General features: G+C 38.9%; 1 protein-coding gene across 9 annotated transcripts in view; it reads left to right on the top strand.

The window, feature by feature from the left end:
- Positions 1-16,615, top strand: part of LOC120413416 (potassium voltage-gated channel protein Shab) — a 148,438-nt gene that overhangs the window by 80,856 nt on the left and 50,967 nt on the right. For 7 of the 9 annotated variants that reach the window (XM_039574229.2, XM_052711041.1, XM_039574226.2 and 4 more), the window contains exons 3-5: positions 9,737-10,307; positions 10,692-11,156; positions 13,557-14,091. In XM_039574229.2, coding sequence (XP_039430163.1) covers positions 10,699-11,156; positions 13,557-14,091 — 993 coding nt within the window. In that variant the 5' untranslated portion in view covers positions 9,737-10,307; positions 10,692-10,698. Of the gene's footprint in view, positions 1-9,736; positions 10,308-10,412; positions 11,157-13,556; positions 14,092-16,615 lie in introns of all 9 variants that reach the window. The other 2 variants (XM_039574221.2, XM_052711040.1) reach the window with 1 other exon arrangement.

The raw sequence follows: 16,615 nt of genomic DNA, 5'->3' as shown, positions 1-16,615 counted from the left end.
GCTACTTTTTCGTTCGAGATCTGCAGGAGAAGGGAACGATCAGTTTGCAGTATTGCCCCACGGAGAACATGCTAGCTGATGTGATGACGAAGCCGCTTGCCAGGATCAAGTTGGAGAAGCTGCGTTCGGCGATTGGGATTCGACCGGATCAGTTCGAGGAGGAGTGTCGGTGCAAGTAGGCGTCCTGATTGAGGACCCAATCGTAGTAGACTTAATTGATGACACAAAATAAAATTATCATTCTTGTTCAAACCACTGAGCTGAGTAGTTTACTTTTTACGAGCTCTACCACAATCCAAAATTTTTGCCCAGGCTTTTATAATAATATGTAAAAAGTTTCTATGGCATAAAGTTTAATGTTGAATTGATAGGTGGCTTACAACTGATAGCTGAACAAAGTGTTGAGCGTGCTTCAAAATTACAAATTCAGTTCCACGACTGCAGAAAAGTATCTTAAGCTTTAGTTCGCCGCTCTGATAATTTGATTAAATTTATGTCTGCAGCGTTTGAGCGGTGTTTCGCTAAATTTGAACTGCGCATACACGTTCACGTAGTCCCATGCGTCGTTGACGTTGAACGGCAACCTCGTGTCGCAACTGTGACCATTTGCAAAAGTCATAAACATCAATCCAAAACGAACGGTTCGGAAATTAATTTGCATATCATTTACATTTATGTGTTTACACAGTTCACACACACACACTCGTCCACATAACGAGCCCAAGTCGAACCCTTCGTTGTCGTTCTTTTAGAGACCAGGGACCATGCCAAATAGCTTCCTCGTTTGGGAAAAATATCCACTAACGTATGACGTCATTGAAAATCAACATAATTACATTAGTTGTGTGAGAGAATAGTTTAGAAAATGTTGACCTTTTCACACATTTATGATACTATCGCGATGGAAAAGCAGAAATTTAAATTCACAGTACTATTTTGCATCACTAAATTTGTACACATGCTGTTTTGAAAGGATTATGGTGATTGGTTCCAAGTGACAGTTCATTTTTCACGTCACGTGTCGTCGCAGATTGTAAGGAACTTCCAACGACGTGGCTTCAAGCAACATTTCACACTACCCAGTGTGACAAGGCCCATCACTTGAGCTTGTCACTCCTCAGTGAGCCAGCACAGTTTAGTAGACCAATCGGACCTAGTTTGTGACAGGGAAAGAGGCTCGGAATTTTGATTTTGTTTGCCAAACGACGGGGGGTGTTATATTCTTATGCAAATTATTCCCCAAATTGCGCCACGGAACCGGCCGGCGTTGCTTAGAAAATCTCCCTTTGGTAGCAGTATTTTTAGTCGTCACACGTTAGAGAGGAGAATATACATTTTCTCAATCAGTCGCAACTTTATGAACCGAACATTACGTGATTTTTATAAAGTGCGGACAAACTAAAGGGGGCAGGCACTTTAAAGCACCCAATTCAGATGATACACACATTTTACGGTACGGTTATCGACACATTTTTATATTTGAAAGTGTTGGAGCATGAACTTACACAAAATGGTATCGACCATCTTGTTCATATTTTTCGAAGTCTTATTACAGAAGTATAATCTAATTGTAAACAACAGCTTCATTCAGCACTCTTTTTGTTAATTCAAATTTACCACCCAGAATTCTGTAAAAATTCTACTGCCTCAAATTAAGAAACACCGCTAGAGGTAACCCCACAGTGTGCACAGACAGGAGAAGACAATGTGCTGAACTGCTGCTGTTATGCCATCAACAGGGCCATAATCAACCTTTTCATAATTAATATGATGCCATAGTTGATTAGGTTCGTGCTGATGATAGAAAAGACGACAAAGTCGTGTGGAAAAAGCAGTTGGTATATTTGTTCTACCTTTAAAAGGATCTCTTTCCCATTGCAGGAGATAGAGGGGTGAAGGTGAAATTAGCAATTGGAAGTCTAATTTAAGAACAACTTGTTTGGTGTTTGGATGCTTAAATATTTTAGTTTTGGATGCTTAAATTTGTCTTAGGTTATCATGGTTAAATTTTTGTTGTCACATAGGACAGCGCAAGTAATCCATTTGATTCATCCCACTTTCAACTTGACACCTCTTTCGAAATGACACACATGAAACTTTTCACCTTCTTTCGTGTAGTAAAGGACTGTAACTTTCTTATTATTAGCAAGTTCGCGCCATCCATCACCCAGCAGCAAGTTCAGGGCACATCAAATGGCGTCGTTATAAATTTCCTTCGCAGCATGCAATGTGCTTTCACTGAGGTTAGGGATGAAGCCAACATACCTTCAGCAATAGTGAAGGCGAACTTCAAGTTAGGCCCAAGAAGGCACTTTCACCATATAACACTTACTTCATCAAAAAACATTCAACTGGTTTTCGTGAAGGCACTCAAGGGTAGGAATTCACACGGAATGCTCCCCCATGAACGTAATAAAAAAGGTATAAAAACACGAAAAAACGCGATTTTAAAATTGCTGCCATGTCTGGTTGTAGTGAAATATACGGTATACAGGTTGAACCTAGGTCAAGTGTTCATTTGATACTTTGTACGCTGCTCTCCTTGATGATTTGTTTCATTCATTTGGACGGACGCGATGCACGCCACCAGGACGGCCAAATTCAAAGGCCCTTTGGGATTTGAAGAACGTAATGTTCACCACAGCGCTGGTAATTGAAATGTATACACAAAATCATTCCACGCGATATGGTGCACTGGCTGCTCGTCGTGCTACAATGATAGAACTGTTCTTTATTTGCCTCAAATTTGGCATCGCGTGACTTTGCAACGGCTGAACTTCTTCCACATCGGAGTGGTGCCAGCCACGGCGGTGGGACACAAATTGAGCAAACTCCAGTACCCTTTAAAATATGTAAATTTGTTGGGTTTTTTATTACGCTGGCTCTGCCAAGCAATTCCTCCCGCTTTCAAATGATCGATTGATGTTGTAAGCAGGAGGGACAGATAAGTTGTCGTTTCAAATAATTGTGTCATTTCACGAAAAATTACACTTATATCATTACGTGGCGAGACATTCTTATTAAGAACAATTTACTTTTTCTGGGGATGGCAGCCAAGATTCAATGAAATAAGTTAAAGTCTTGTTTATTCATAAGTTCAAACAAATTCAATCCTTATACAAGCCAAAAAAAGACTCTAATAATTGTAATAATTGTAAAAATAGCTTTTGGAGATTTGTGACCGATTAGATCGTTGTGCAACATTTCACCAGTCTCTTATTAACAAATTTCTGTGTTTATTTTTAATTTGCTCATCAATGAAAAGTAAAATATATTTTATGAAAATTTCGTTTGACACTTTTGAGCTTGTACCCCGTTTGTTTGAAAAGGTCAAACTTCTGAAAAAAAAATACAAGGAGAAGTTTTTGCTCATGTACCCATTTTTTTGAGTCTTTAGTTTATTCTAACCTACAATTTGGCCGAGAAATCGAGAAAAAGATCGATTTTCAGTTAATTCCTTAAGAAAAAATTCTAAAAAGCAGCCAAAATGTCGAAAACGAGCCCCTGTTTAACAAATCTCAACAAATATCGATTAAAAAACAGGCCGCTCCAACACAGGCTCGAAACTGAATCGATACAAATTAAATTTCATTAGAAAAAAACAAATATGGTTACATATTAACATATTTGAAGAAGTGTTAAAGAGATCAGCTTTCGGAGATAGTGCTTCCACACTTTAGAGTTCGTTTTCCATACTAGTCTAAATTCAACAATATCCTGCGAAATTGCGTCACGAAGAAATGGCCCAAAACAGCAAGTTGGGTAAACCGTTCCAAGGAAGAGGGCGAGGACATCACAAGGCAAACTATCCCGTACAAGCAGCTACAATGCAAACAACCTCGAAAACGCAGAGTGAAAGCAAGTAAACACAAGATGAGCATCAGATAAATTGTTTTCTGATGTTTGCTTTTCTTCTCATACTTTGCTCTTTCTGCTTCCACCCATCAGTTTATGGCTTCAAGTCTTGGAGATCATGGGGTGGTGAGGCTTTGTTCCCCGCCAAACCATCGTTTTACAAAGCTATACATAAAAAGAGCACCCGGCTTGAGTAGTAGGACCGAGTTGGTACAAGTGGATTGTATCCACTGCTGGTCGACGTCAAACAGTGAATTACCCCAGAAGGACGACTATACTCGTAGTAAGGCTCTCTGCTTATCGGTAATGAGCTTTCTCTGGTGGTTTTTTTTTTTCGATGAGGGCAGTCACGGGAGGAAAACACTGATGAATAATTGAATCGTATTTTCCACTTGGTCGTGGGTACTAAATTTGTTCGGTTGCTGCTCCACTTGGTCGCTGATAAGGCACTAACACTGATGGCAACAAAATGCAATCTAATGAGATCAATTGTCCGTAATGCATGATGGAGAATCAGATATGGCGGGAGACCAATTTGTACTGCTTTGTGAATTCCTGGAAATATCGCTTTCCTGTACAATATCCTGGTCGAGTGGGTAAACGGCTATTTATGGTTGATTTATGGAGCCTAATTGCAATCATTTTGGTACTGCTTGTGAATATGACAAATGTTGACGGCAAGCACACAGAACTCAAAGCAACTCGCTACTGCTATTGAATGACAACTAAAATATGTTTACACTTTTTCAAAACTGAATTTCTTATTTTGCAATCAATTTATTTAGTCCTAGTAAAACATTGTGTCGATTTCCATAAATTTTTATAGCGAAAATTATGACACTTTGAGAGTAGAGCAATCATTCTTTATATATAGCTATAGCTACATTTTTGTAATTGTAGATAACTGACCTTCAAAACAAAAAAAAATCAAAATACTCTTTGAGGTACAGGTTATCTACAGGTTATCTTTATCATTCCATTTTCCGCTTTGTTCAAATTGACTAAAATTTTGTGCATTTTGCATTCTGCTCTAAATATGAATTTTTCACGGAAAGCTCGATTGAAATTGTTTAAATTTGCTTGAATTTGGATATCAAATAATTCAGAGCCGTACCTTGGGTTCACGGCGCAAGCATTTTGATAAATTGATATTAATTTTCAATGATTGTTTCAATATGAGTTTTGATTTTATAATTGCAATTGGAGACCTAAATATGGAGCAATTCCAGCTCAAATCAGGAATTTTTCTGGTACTTTTATACCCGACCCTCTCCGATTTCAATGAAACTTTTTATACATGTTATCCTATGCCATTTGAGATTTTACGCCCTTATTTGAATATTTTTGTTTTTTTTAATTTAATTACTGTATCTCGAAGCCGTTGCATTCTTTCAAAAAGTGGTCAAAGTCAAACTTGTAGGAAATTGGACGGGCTTGCTAAAAAAAATACACAGAAAGAAAAATACACGCCTCTTTTATGAGATTTTTTAAATGTTTAAGTTTAAAAGTTAAATTTAAACGATTTTTTTTCGTTTAAATTTTTTGTGTAAATAACCTAAAATGTGACAAAAAGACTCACGAAAAATGCAGGATGGTATGTCTCTCCTATAAAAAATACAAAAATTATTTACTAAAACTGTTTTTTTTTTTTTTTGAAAAGTGTTCTAAATGTCAAAATTTTCAAAAACCGATAGTGGGAATCGATTCCCCAGACAATTTTACATAAAAGTCTCCATACTGACTATTGTCCTATGTCCAATCCTTGTAAAGATACAGCGGTTTTAAAAATAAAAATGGTGAAAAAATAGGAACATTCCCGGATCTGTAAAATAATTAGCTGATTTGGCTTTGGATTTACAACGAAAAAAGAAAAAAAAACCTTCTTCAAAATTGAAAAAATAATAATTCGATGCCCGTGTGCTCTCTTGTTCTATCTAGATAGGAATCCCAGCAGCATTTTTAAGTATTGACAATTATTTTTTTTAGTGCAAAAAGTTTTAAAAAATATAAAGATAAGAAATTTTTATCAATTTTGAGTGATTTGCCCATACGATGCTTGAGAATATATTTCATATTTTTTTTTTAATTATGTTTTGCATTGATTTTTATTTTCATCAGTATTTATTTATTTATTTATAATTCGTGAAATTAAATTTCATACTCTAAAAAAAAATATTTTTGCGCAAAACTAGGGGAAACTTACCCATTTTAATCACTTTAAACAGTTTTGCCAATTCTCATCACTTTTGCAGTTTTCCGCTATAAAATCAATATTTTTAGATACATCAACAATGAAGAGTTGCTTGCTCACTTTTGTTTGAGCTATTTGTTACTTTGGAACAGTCAAACACACTTTATGAAATCTGTAATTCATGATCAAAGTGCTGATAAGCCGATAATAGAAATAGGCTGAGAAAGGGTATATTTCCCCTATATAAATGTTTTCAAACCTTGATTAAATATTTTTTTTTGTTTTTAACTGAAAAATAAATAAATTGTTTTCCATTACCAAAGCTTTTTAGACGATTTAAAAAGTAAACAACACCGGTTAAGCTAAAACTGAAAAAGTTATGTGCTCTGAAACACTTTTTTTTTCTTGAACAAATAATGTTGGTCTTATTGGTGAATATTTACAGCAGTTTTCCAAAGTCAAACTCTAGTATTTTGAAAAAGAGTATGCAAATTTCAATGCACGAAGTTGATTATAAAAGGGGAAATCGAGCTGAAATATTTCAAAGGCCATTTTTTTTAACTCGAGAATGTAAAAACTTCAAAAAAAGATATCTGTTTTAATGTTAAAATAATTCCTATTTCAAAGAAGCTCAAAATATATGCTGGACATTTTTTTTAAATCTGGAAGGTATCACTTAAACTTCATTATACAACGGTCCAAACTTTAACGTGTATTTACTTGAGAAGCTCTTCTAGAACTCCTTTAACTTTCTGCCACTCGAGCGCCCCTTCTTTGATGAAAAAAATAAATTTAGCACTGAGCATGAATTTTTGAAAACACTTCGGTAGAAATATTCACAATTGATTTTGGCACCCCTAAATCATTTGTTTTATATTTTAAACCAAATTATCTAGTTATTTGTAATTCAATTCAATTCAGTTTATTTCTCTAATTTATCGACAAACAGATAGTTTCTTTAGGGTCTGAACAGAGTTTTGGGGGTCCTTTCAGCTGTGACATAAACTTCTATCTTAATGGATACAATAAAACAATTATGTTGGGATTGACACGGACACGAAAACAATTTGAAAAAAAAACCTGTCACTATTGCTGGGATAGAAGGGGGATAGGTAGAGGAAAGGGATTCTTAAAAGCTACATATATCACAATTTTACGGCACCAAATTCGAGATCAGATCGTTCTCTGGCATCGAGCAACTCGTCCAAAACCGTTGTAGCAGCTTGCTGGTCCAGATATCCTGCGGTTCCGTGTTAGCCGCCTCCTCGAGCTCGTCCGTCGGGAAGTTGAACGGCAGGTCCAGCATCATTTTCAGGATCTTGTTTTGGCGCGTCTGCAGCTTTTTTCCTGCGAGTAGAAGCACAGCTGTGCCAGGCTGGAAATCCGTACGTGAGCGTAGGACGGAAGATGAGCTTGTAGAGGAGACGGAAAGTAAGAAATCCTGAGACATGTGTTCACGATCAACGTCAGCATCACCAGTCCCTTACGGGGGAGTCGCTTAAGCAGGGTGTTCCGGATTTTGTCCATGCCGGGCGCCTTCTTTGGCTTCAGCGATTTTATGATCCGTGCTATCTCCTTGGGGCGGATGACTGGCACTGATTCGAGCGGGAAGGTACTGTTGACAATCTGCTGCACGCTCACTTCGACAGCACTGGTCGTGGCCGAGTCACCGGGAGCAGGATTGCGATGCGCGCGGACAAAATTCTCAGCGAGCAGGTTTGCCTTCTCGTCCGGGGATGCCTTCAGCGTGTCGCCTGCCTGGAGAGGTGGACTGTACTTCACCTTATTTGTAATTCTATTTTATAATTTGGCGCCCTTTCTGTTTCAAATACCTAATGAGGATGTTATAGCTGACATAAAAATTTTGTACAAGCATCGATTTCAGCGCCCCCCAAGGGCTGGCGCCCTTGGCGGTCGCCAACCGCGCCAACCCCTAGGTACGGCGCTGCAAATAAGCAACCGAAAATCGTCTCAAATACAAGAAAAATATACATCGATAGATAATAATCAAAAGACATTCCAAACGAGCGTAAAAGCTTAAGATCTTGCAACCCTGTCATCAGTTATGAAATCTCAAATTATGACCTCCTAAGTGATACAGAAATACTTTTTGAGACCGTAACTCAGTTGGAGTCGGACCAACAATATTTCTACGCAGGCTCAACTCGAGGGGAAGCATATAGTTTGTGGTCCCCAGAAAACAAGTGCACATCAATTTTTTCAAAAATATTCAGACAGGCCCAATATGTGGGAGTAGCCAAAAGAATTCTCCATACAAACTTTGGAGAAAAACCAAGCGTGTACATATTTTTGTTTCTCTCGAGTCATTTCTGTAAATTTGTGTAGATCAATGTATTTTTTTACATCTCATAGAAATAGCAAATCCATACGAATAGTATTTTCAAGATACAGTACTTGTTCGGTAACTGGGCTGAGAACGTAGCCCAGTCACCGAATGCTGATCGTTAACTGGACTGAACAAAAAAAAAAGAAGGGGACCACCGATGCATAATATTTTCCAGATGAAATATACAAATAAAAGGCTCTAAAATGTATTTACAATGCTTACTGTTTATATTTCTTTGATTGTTACTTGAAATTAAATAAAAGTTTGAAAAAAGTTTTTTTTATTTATTAAACATGAATTTTTAACCCATAACCCCTTCAGTCATTTCGGTTTGTTTTGGTTTTTTGACGTTTTCTGCTTTTTAACTGGGCTACGGCCCAGTTATCGAGCTCCCAGTTAAAAAGCAGCCCAATTACCGAACAACTACTGAAATATTTTGAAAATAATTGGAATATTTTCTTAATAAAAAGAGACGAGTTGTTCCTTTTAATTTAATATATATAGCGGAATTAAGAGCGAGTCCACGAGCAAAGCATACCCATCTCGCATCGACCTCACCAATCTACCTGAAATTTTCAGGGGTTGTTTGTACATATAAAACTAGCATCTGGCCAAAATATGAGTACTCTAGGTCAACGGGAAGTATATGTACAAACAATCCCTGAAAATTTCAGGCAGATTGGTGAGGTCCAAACGACGTCCCATACAAAGGGGTATGCCCTGTTCGTGGACTCGCTCTTAAAAGGAACAACTCGTCTCTTTGTATTCATAGTAATGCATTCTACTAAAACGCTCAACCAAACCACAATATTTTCTTAAATCTACAAGCTAAACCTAAACGCATAATTTGATCAGTTGGAAATCAATGAACTTGTAAATCGAAACCAATACCGGCGCACAGTGGATTTCCACGAACAACGTGATGAAAAATCGATAAATACTAATTGAAAATTTATGGACTTTCCTGATTTCCACGCGAACCACTATCTACTAGGTAGACCACATACTAGCTAGTAGTGGTCTGTATGTGTGTGCACTCCGCTGTATGTGTGCCCCTCGTTCGTTCGTTCGCCGGCGATCACGAGTAACTTCCGGAAGGGGGTGGAGCAGGTCGTGTTCTGGGAATTTAATAATACGGCCACGCGGCCATTCACCACACTCGACTCTCGCGGGGCCAATCGCCCCGTCGCTGATTAGTTTTACGATGATTCATTACTTAATCAAATTTTAACTTTAATGCTCTGTTTCCGCGGGGCGTCCATTATCGACTAATTGATTTTCGATCGTGAAAAGGCATAATTTTAATGTTTGCTCTTTTTTTTGCTGTTTCTGTTTCTTTCCAGATCGTCGTACAATGGTCAAGCCAAGTTTGGCCAGCTAGCCTTCATGAATCCGTCTCAAAAAGTGTGCTTTTTTGAATAAAATAGTGGTTAGTATTGTTGGTGTGGTGAAGAGAAGATACCTTCAGCGCAAAACGCAAAAATCAAGCAAGTGCGCGCGCGCAGTTAAGTGTGTTCGCGACTACAAGAAGAGTTAAACAAATTGCAAAAATCTGTAGGCCATGTCCACAACGAAACCATCGCTGAAAAGTTTGTCGTCATACAGCACAGTCAGCTCAGCGTCGTCATCGCCAGTGTCATCACCTTCAGTGTCATCGATCTCGCTGTCGGTGTCATTGTCACTCCTGTTTGTGCAAAGTGGTGACCTGTTGTGGTTCAGGAGTGGCCGGGCCGCGCCCAACCGACTACCACCGCTAGAGTTAGGCCCAATTTCCGTTTGTCTCAAGTTCGTTAGCGTTTACGTGTTACTCGTACTAGTATCCAGTTACTGTCTCGTAAGCATAGCGACTAAGGATGGCAATAGGCAAACTAGTTTTATGAGTTGAATAGAGAAGATGTCTGGATTCATGTAGCGGTGAGTTTCTCCTTATAGAGCAATTCTTCTAGACTAGATAATATCCTCTATCTTCATCTCCTCTCCTCCTATTTTCTCTATATTTGTTGTTCTTTGGTGTTGTAGGGCATGCCAGCTGTCCTTCCGACTAGTAGTGTGAAGGAACAGTTTTATTTCTTTTAACAAAAAAAAAAACGAACGGAAATATAACGCATAATTTTGTCTTGTAACACGACGATCGTGAAATGACATGCCGTGTGATCAGATGCAAAGTGATAGTTCTGTTCAACTACCTAAGTGATCTCTAAACATATATCTCTTGCATCCTTCCCCCCTCCCCCACATCCGCCCCATCTCTCTCTCAAACACCCTCACGCGTCTGCCTTCGTATATGTGCGTATCCAGTGGCCCTATGGTGGGCGATCGCGACCGAGAGCGTGAAGCGGTGCGCTGGGAACTGGGGGAAACTACGCCACCCCCGTTTAATAATGGTGGACCGGGAACAACCGCCGCGATGTGCAGCGGTCCAGCAGCAGCGCCGGGTGGTCCACTGCAGGGCGGTAGCTTTGACGATGGGCAGTTCACCACCACGACAACAACGAATATCGGCGGCGGCGGCAGCATGGGCGGACCAGGAGCCGGTGGCGGCAGCACTGGCGGCCTCGGTGGAATTGGCCTACCGGGTGGTGGCGGAACTGGAACAGGAGGTCCTGGTAGCACTTCGGGTGGCGGCGGTGGCGGCGGCGCAGGTGGAAGTGCGAAGGAGGTCCGCTATGCGCCCTTCCCGTCGGTTCAGTCTCCGTCCCTGCCCGGGACGACGGCCAACTATATGCAAATGTCCCAGGCACCGCTGCAAAGGGCACATTCCAGGTAAGCGCGGGCGTAGTTTCTAGATCAACCAGAATGTTCAAAACATCCCACTCCACGTTCAGATAAGTCAGTCTTGAGCTTCTACAGAGACTACCTAATTCCTATCACCATTTGGTTTTCGGCACCGTCATCAGTAGTGACGTTGGGCCTGGGGGTGAGATTTCGTCTAACAAATTTTTGTATATTGTCACCTCTGATAACGATATACTAAAGCCTCTCTGCAATCCAAAAATAATTTTGGTTGGCAGGATTTGAAAGTAAAACAATATTCCTGAACATTCCTGAAAAATCTGAATTTTCTTATACACTCCAAAAATTACTTTTATGACACAGCGGACTAGAGTGTTTTTTTTTTCTTTCAAGTTGTTGTCACCCCTTTCATGTCGGTTAACATTAAAAAAGAAAAAATGTATGCGAAAACAATTTTTTTACGATTTTGTCAGCGTGTGGCAACACGGTTTGGTTAGTTTGCAATACGTCGTAACCTTCGACACTTATTCGATTTTTTCTGTAAATTAAATCGAATTTTATAGTTTTTCAGTAACGAGTATTAATCTAGAGTTTTTTTAAAGGTCCAATTAAAAAAAAAAAAAAAACACCCTTTTGAATTTTTTGGGTGTTTTTGAATAACCCTGACTCAAGGTTTATTCAAAAACACCCAAAAAGCTGAAATTAAAAATTTTGTTTATTGGACTTTAAAAAAAAACTCTTGATTTAAGGAAAGTCATTTATTTTTAATTTGATAATTCTTAAATTGATAACGACTTTTTTAACAACTGGCGCTAAAGGCTCTGAAAGGCTTCATTATAAATTCTAAATCTTTGTGTTGTTTGTTCACGCATTTTACGTATAGTGATATTTTTTTCATTTCAATTTACTATTTCTGGACCCAGAATTCAAAACCATCATTGACAGCCATTGCCCCAAATGTGAAAGACAGCTTAAAAGCTTTTTAAAACCAACCCGAGAAATAGAGATGACAAAAGGGTAGATTTATACGCAATAAGTTGTGTTTCATCTTCCTGATTAAGGATATGTATGATTCAAAATATTCAAATTTAGATTTTTTACCGAATTCTGTATAGTTTACCGAATTTTCAACTGCTAAACAGTTCGATAAACTAAAAATTACCGAATTCTGTAAAAACTTACCGAAATTCGGTAATAATTATTCATCGTACAACCGATATTCGGTAAAATTTTGTTCATTTTGACAGATGGTTTACCGATGTAAACTTTACCGATTTTTCAACAACCGAATTCGGTAAATAAATCTAAGTAAGTTCTATCTGTGAAAATTGCGTTTTTCAGAAAAAAAAGTTTTTCCATGTATAGTACCATGGGAGGAGGCGCATGGTAGCTCAAGTAAATTTTTAATAAATTGTAAATAACCCTTATCATATGTTTATGTTTTTTACAATGTTTTGCATTTATCTACCTTTAATTACTATAAACTTTTTAAATAACAATTTTGTATCATTTTTTATTTTTACTTTGCGTTTTCATCGGTATGAAAAAATACTATTTTTTCTGATAAATGCAATTTTCACCTGATATTTTTAATCAGGGAAGTAAAACACATCTTTTTACCTATAAATCTCCCATCGATCATCTCAATTTATAACATTTTGCTTCCGCCATACCGTGAGCAATATTTGCATTAACATATCGATGCTTCTTCTCAAATTAACTGCACTTAAATTTATATTATGTAGACTTGAATATCTTGTCAAAACATAATCTTTTTCAATATCATGCGTCTCCTTTAAATTAAGCATCAGCATGGTTGACCGAGCCACGTAGCGCTTCCGCCTCGTAAGCGGTAGATCGGGGTTCAAATCCCGGCCCGGACCAACACAACTGGTGATCTTTTCCCTTCTGGAATCGATTGCTTAGTAAAGGGAAGGTGGTGTATCGTCACAAACTGGACCTTATCACGACACCTTAGGAAGACGACCTATGGAATGTTAACATTAACCTTAACATGTTAACATTAAGTTGAGAATGAAATTGCCACTGAATCCGCTTTGTAAATGCCGGCCCCGATACTCTTCAAGGGTGTTCCCCTCAGGAACAGGAAAAGATTTACTTACTTTTATGGTTGATTGCCTTTTAAATTAGTAACACATTGTTGAAATGTTACACAATTGATTTAAAGATTAATTCATTACATTTTCATATCCTTAAGATTTTTGTGTATTGTGATTTGCGATGCTTCTCGACAAATTATCAGATTTCAACTATTGATACCATGTTATTTTAGCATTCAAAAGTAATTTAGTTTGAAAGGCATAGTACTGCATCAGCAAGTGTATTTATCTGGATGTGGAGTTATGCATAAAACTTGGCATCAATTTCTTCTTCTCCTCTCCCTGACTATATCGTATCGCCCCGCTCTAGATCAATGTCATCAATACCACCGGAGCCGTTCATGATAATGCGCTCGAAGGCGCTCAACCGCCGGGTGCTGATCAACGTGGGCGGCGTCAAGCACGAAGTCCTGTGGCGAACGCTCGAACGGTTACCGCACACCCGGCTCGGGCGGCTGCGCGAGTGTAACACGCACGAAGCAATATCCGAGCTATGCGACGACTACTCACTCATAGACAACGAATACTTTTTCGATAGACACCCGAAGAGTTTCAGTTCGATACTTAATTTCTACCGCACCGGCAAGCTCCACCTGGTGGACGAGATGTGCGTGCTGGCCTTTAGCGACGACCTCGAGTACTGGGGCGTGGACGAACTGTACCTGGAGTCGTGCTGTCAGCACAAGTACCACCAACGCAAGGAGCACGTTCACGAGGAAATGCGCAAGGAAGCGGAAAGTCTGCGCCAACGGGAGGAGGAAGAGTTTGGCGACGGAAAGTGCGCCCAGTACCAGAAGTGGCTCTGGGAGCTGCTGGAGAAGCCGAACACTAGCTTTGCCGCTAGGGTAAGTGTGACGATTGCGCGTTGATGAACGCAATGTAACATGGTGTAGTGCGGTTTCCGCATATAAGATTAATCAATCTCTTTTACCCCTATAACGATTTTAAGTAGTTTCTTCCAGGAATCATACATCATCGATTATCGCATTCAGTTCTCATTTTCGTTTTGAGCAAACCTTCAGTTTCATTAATCTTTTTCCTTCCCAGCCCAGCCGGCCTTTTTTTCTTTGGTATATTTTTGTGATTCACTCTCCTTCACTCTTGAGGCACACTCATATAACACAAAAACACTACAGCAGGAAAACAATCAATCTGTCACATTTTGCCAAAGTTGTTATTTCCCCCGGGGGCAGGCCCGAGGAGGGAGAAGGGGGGCGCGATGACTAGCACATGCTGCTGTCGTCTTCCGGACAAAACTCGGCCAGCCCATTAGAGTTGGTGTTCAGCTCTGGCAACGATCCAGAAGCAATCATTTAGAAAGCGGAATAGCTGCCGCTGGCAACACTGCTCCTAGGCCCGGTCTTGTTGAACAGATAGGAAATTTCAATTTCGACGCTCGAACAAGACCCGAACTAGAACCCGGACTCGATGTAATTTATCCAACCCGTAACGGGACACGAGTAATAAGGATTATCGAAATTAAATATTTTCACCCTGATATTTGGGCTCGTGCAGCAAAACACGCAGCATCAGCTTAATTTCGATAATGTGAACTCCCTTCCCTCGGGAAACACTTTGTCGATTGGAGAGTGGACGCACTCTGGTGAAGTGATTTGCATGAATTGCACATAAACCTGGGTGGCCTCCTCCCCATTATTGGTGATTGAGGATGCACGATTTAATCCTTTCTCGCTGTTTAGCCCAAATTGGCACTCGCCATGCATTAAGTGCAGTAGCATTTTGGCACACGTTGCCAGAGTGACATTCAAGTGTTAAATTTTTCAAATCGCGTAGCAAAATGTGACAACACTAAGGTTTACACAATATTGTTGTTATTAGCTTCAGTTTGATTATAAAGACTGGTAGAAGAACAACTCACTTCAAAGCACACTACACACAATTCTTCAGAAAGTAATTTCACAGCACTTTGTGTAGAATTAATGCACAAAAAGAACAATGTAGCAATCAATTATTAGTACCCTTCCTAAGCCAAACTACAAAAGTACTCAAATTTACGCGTTTTTACGCAATTAAGTCAATGCTTATGATATAGTACATTTTGAGGCATTTTTTAGCATTATTCGAAGTTTAATACATAGAAAATTGAGTTTTGGCTGTACATCATTAGAGACTCAACAAGGACTACCTAATGAAAAACTTGCCACATTGTTTAGTTTAAAAAATATCAGACACAGCAACACAAAACACCTGAGAAGTTCAAATTGCTCAAACACGTTTGCACAGTTACTTCAACACAACACCTCTACAAGGAAGCAAGAACCGTGTACAATTCCCGCTAGTTTCTTCAAATTGTGACCCTTTTCTTAATCGCAATGATCGCTTGTTTAGCCCAATGTGTTTTTCCTTAAACTGCCAGCGAATCCACCGCAAGTTCTGAAATCGTTCCAATCCTTGCTAAGCTTTTGTGGCCCTGCAAAAAAAGCAAACAAATATACATTTTACTCAAAGCTACAACTTATTTTCTTAACAGCCACGCAATTCAGTGGCTTAATTTATATGTTAAAATCAAACACGAAAATATTGATTGGTGGCTACTATTTTAACAAGAATTGAAATAAATAATTATACAAACACTCTTCTATTGACTCGAAATTATTCTGAAATTTCAAGTTAGACAAAGTTAACATCTGAGCATAGATATCTCCATGGAGACGCTTGGTTCTCAGTGCACCTTTTATCATTTTTTGAATTATGATTGTAACGGTCCAATAGCTTACAAAACATATAATCAAGGTATCTAAATGGAACACATACACACATACCTCCAAGCTACACATTATTAAGTTGTTATTTTTAAAACTCGCAAATGAACCAGTACTTTTTCCCACCGACTTGGACAACTACGTGGAGACTGCAACGAAAGTCCCTATTATTTAAAATTATGCCATTTAAGTTCACACCTACACAAAACCCAATATTCCAATCCCCTGTTCCTACCCCCACCCAAAAACACTCTCCAGAAAAGCTACGGCGATAATTATTATGTTTTGATTTTGATATTCCCGATCTGTCAGCGCTTCATTTTCTTGAAAACGTCCTCCCCCCTCCACCACCCCCGAAAACTACTCGAAACTCTGTCTCAGCTCCTCAGCGTGTTTCTTCCTTTCGGATTATTTTAATTTGCTCTCTCGATTTCAAGCGTCTTTTAGGTTTGACTTTTGTTTTTTGTTTTACAACCATTTACGTTCGACCCTAACCCTGACCAACCTAATCCAATTCATATGACACAGAACGAACGATTCCCGAATTAATTGCCCTAATTAAATTTCACAACCAGACATGCTTTATTTCGGCTGATTCCACTTTCCTTTTATGTTGTACCATCTGTTGTTTATATTTTTAACCACA

This window comes from Culex pipiens, chromosome 3 (genome assembly GCF_016801865.2).
Source record: "Culex pipiens pallens isolate TS chromosome 3, TS_CPP_V2, whole genome shotgun sequence".
Lineage (NCBI taxonomy): Eukaryota > Metazoa > Arthropoda > Insecta > Diptera > Culicidae > Culex > Culex pipiens.
This window is presented reverse-complemented; position numbering and strand designations above follow the sequence as displayed.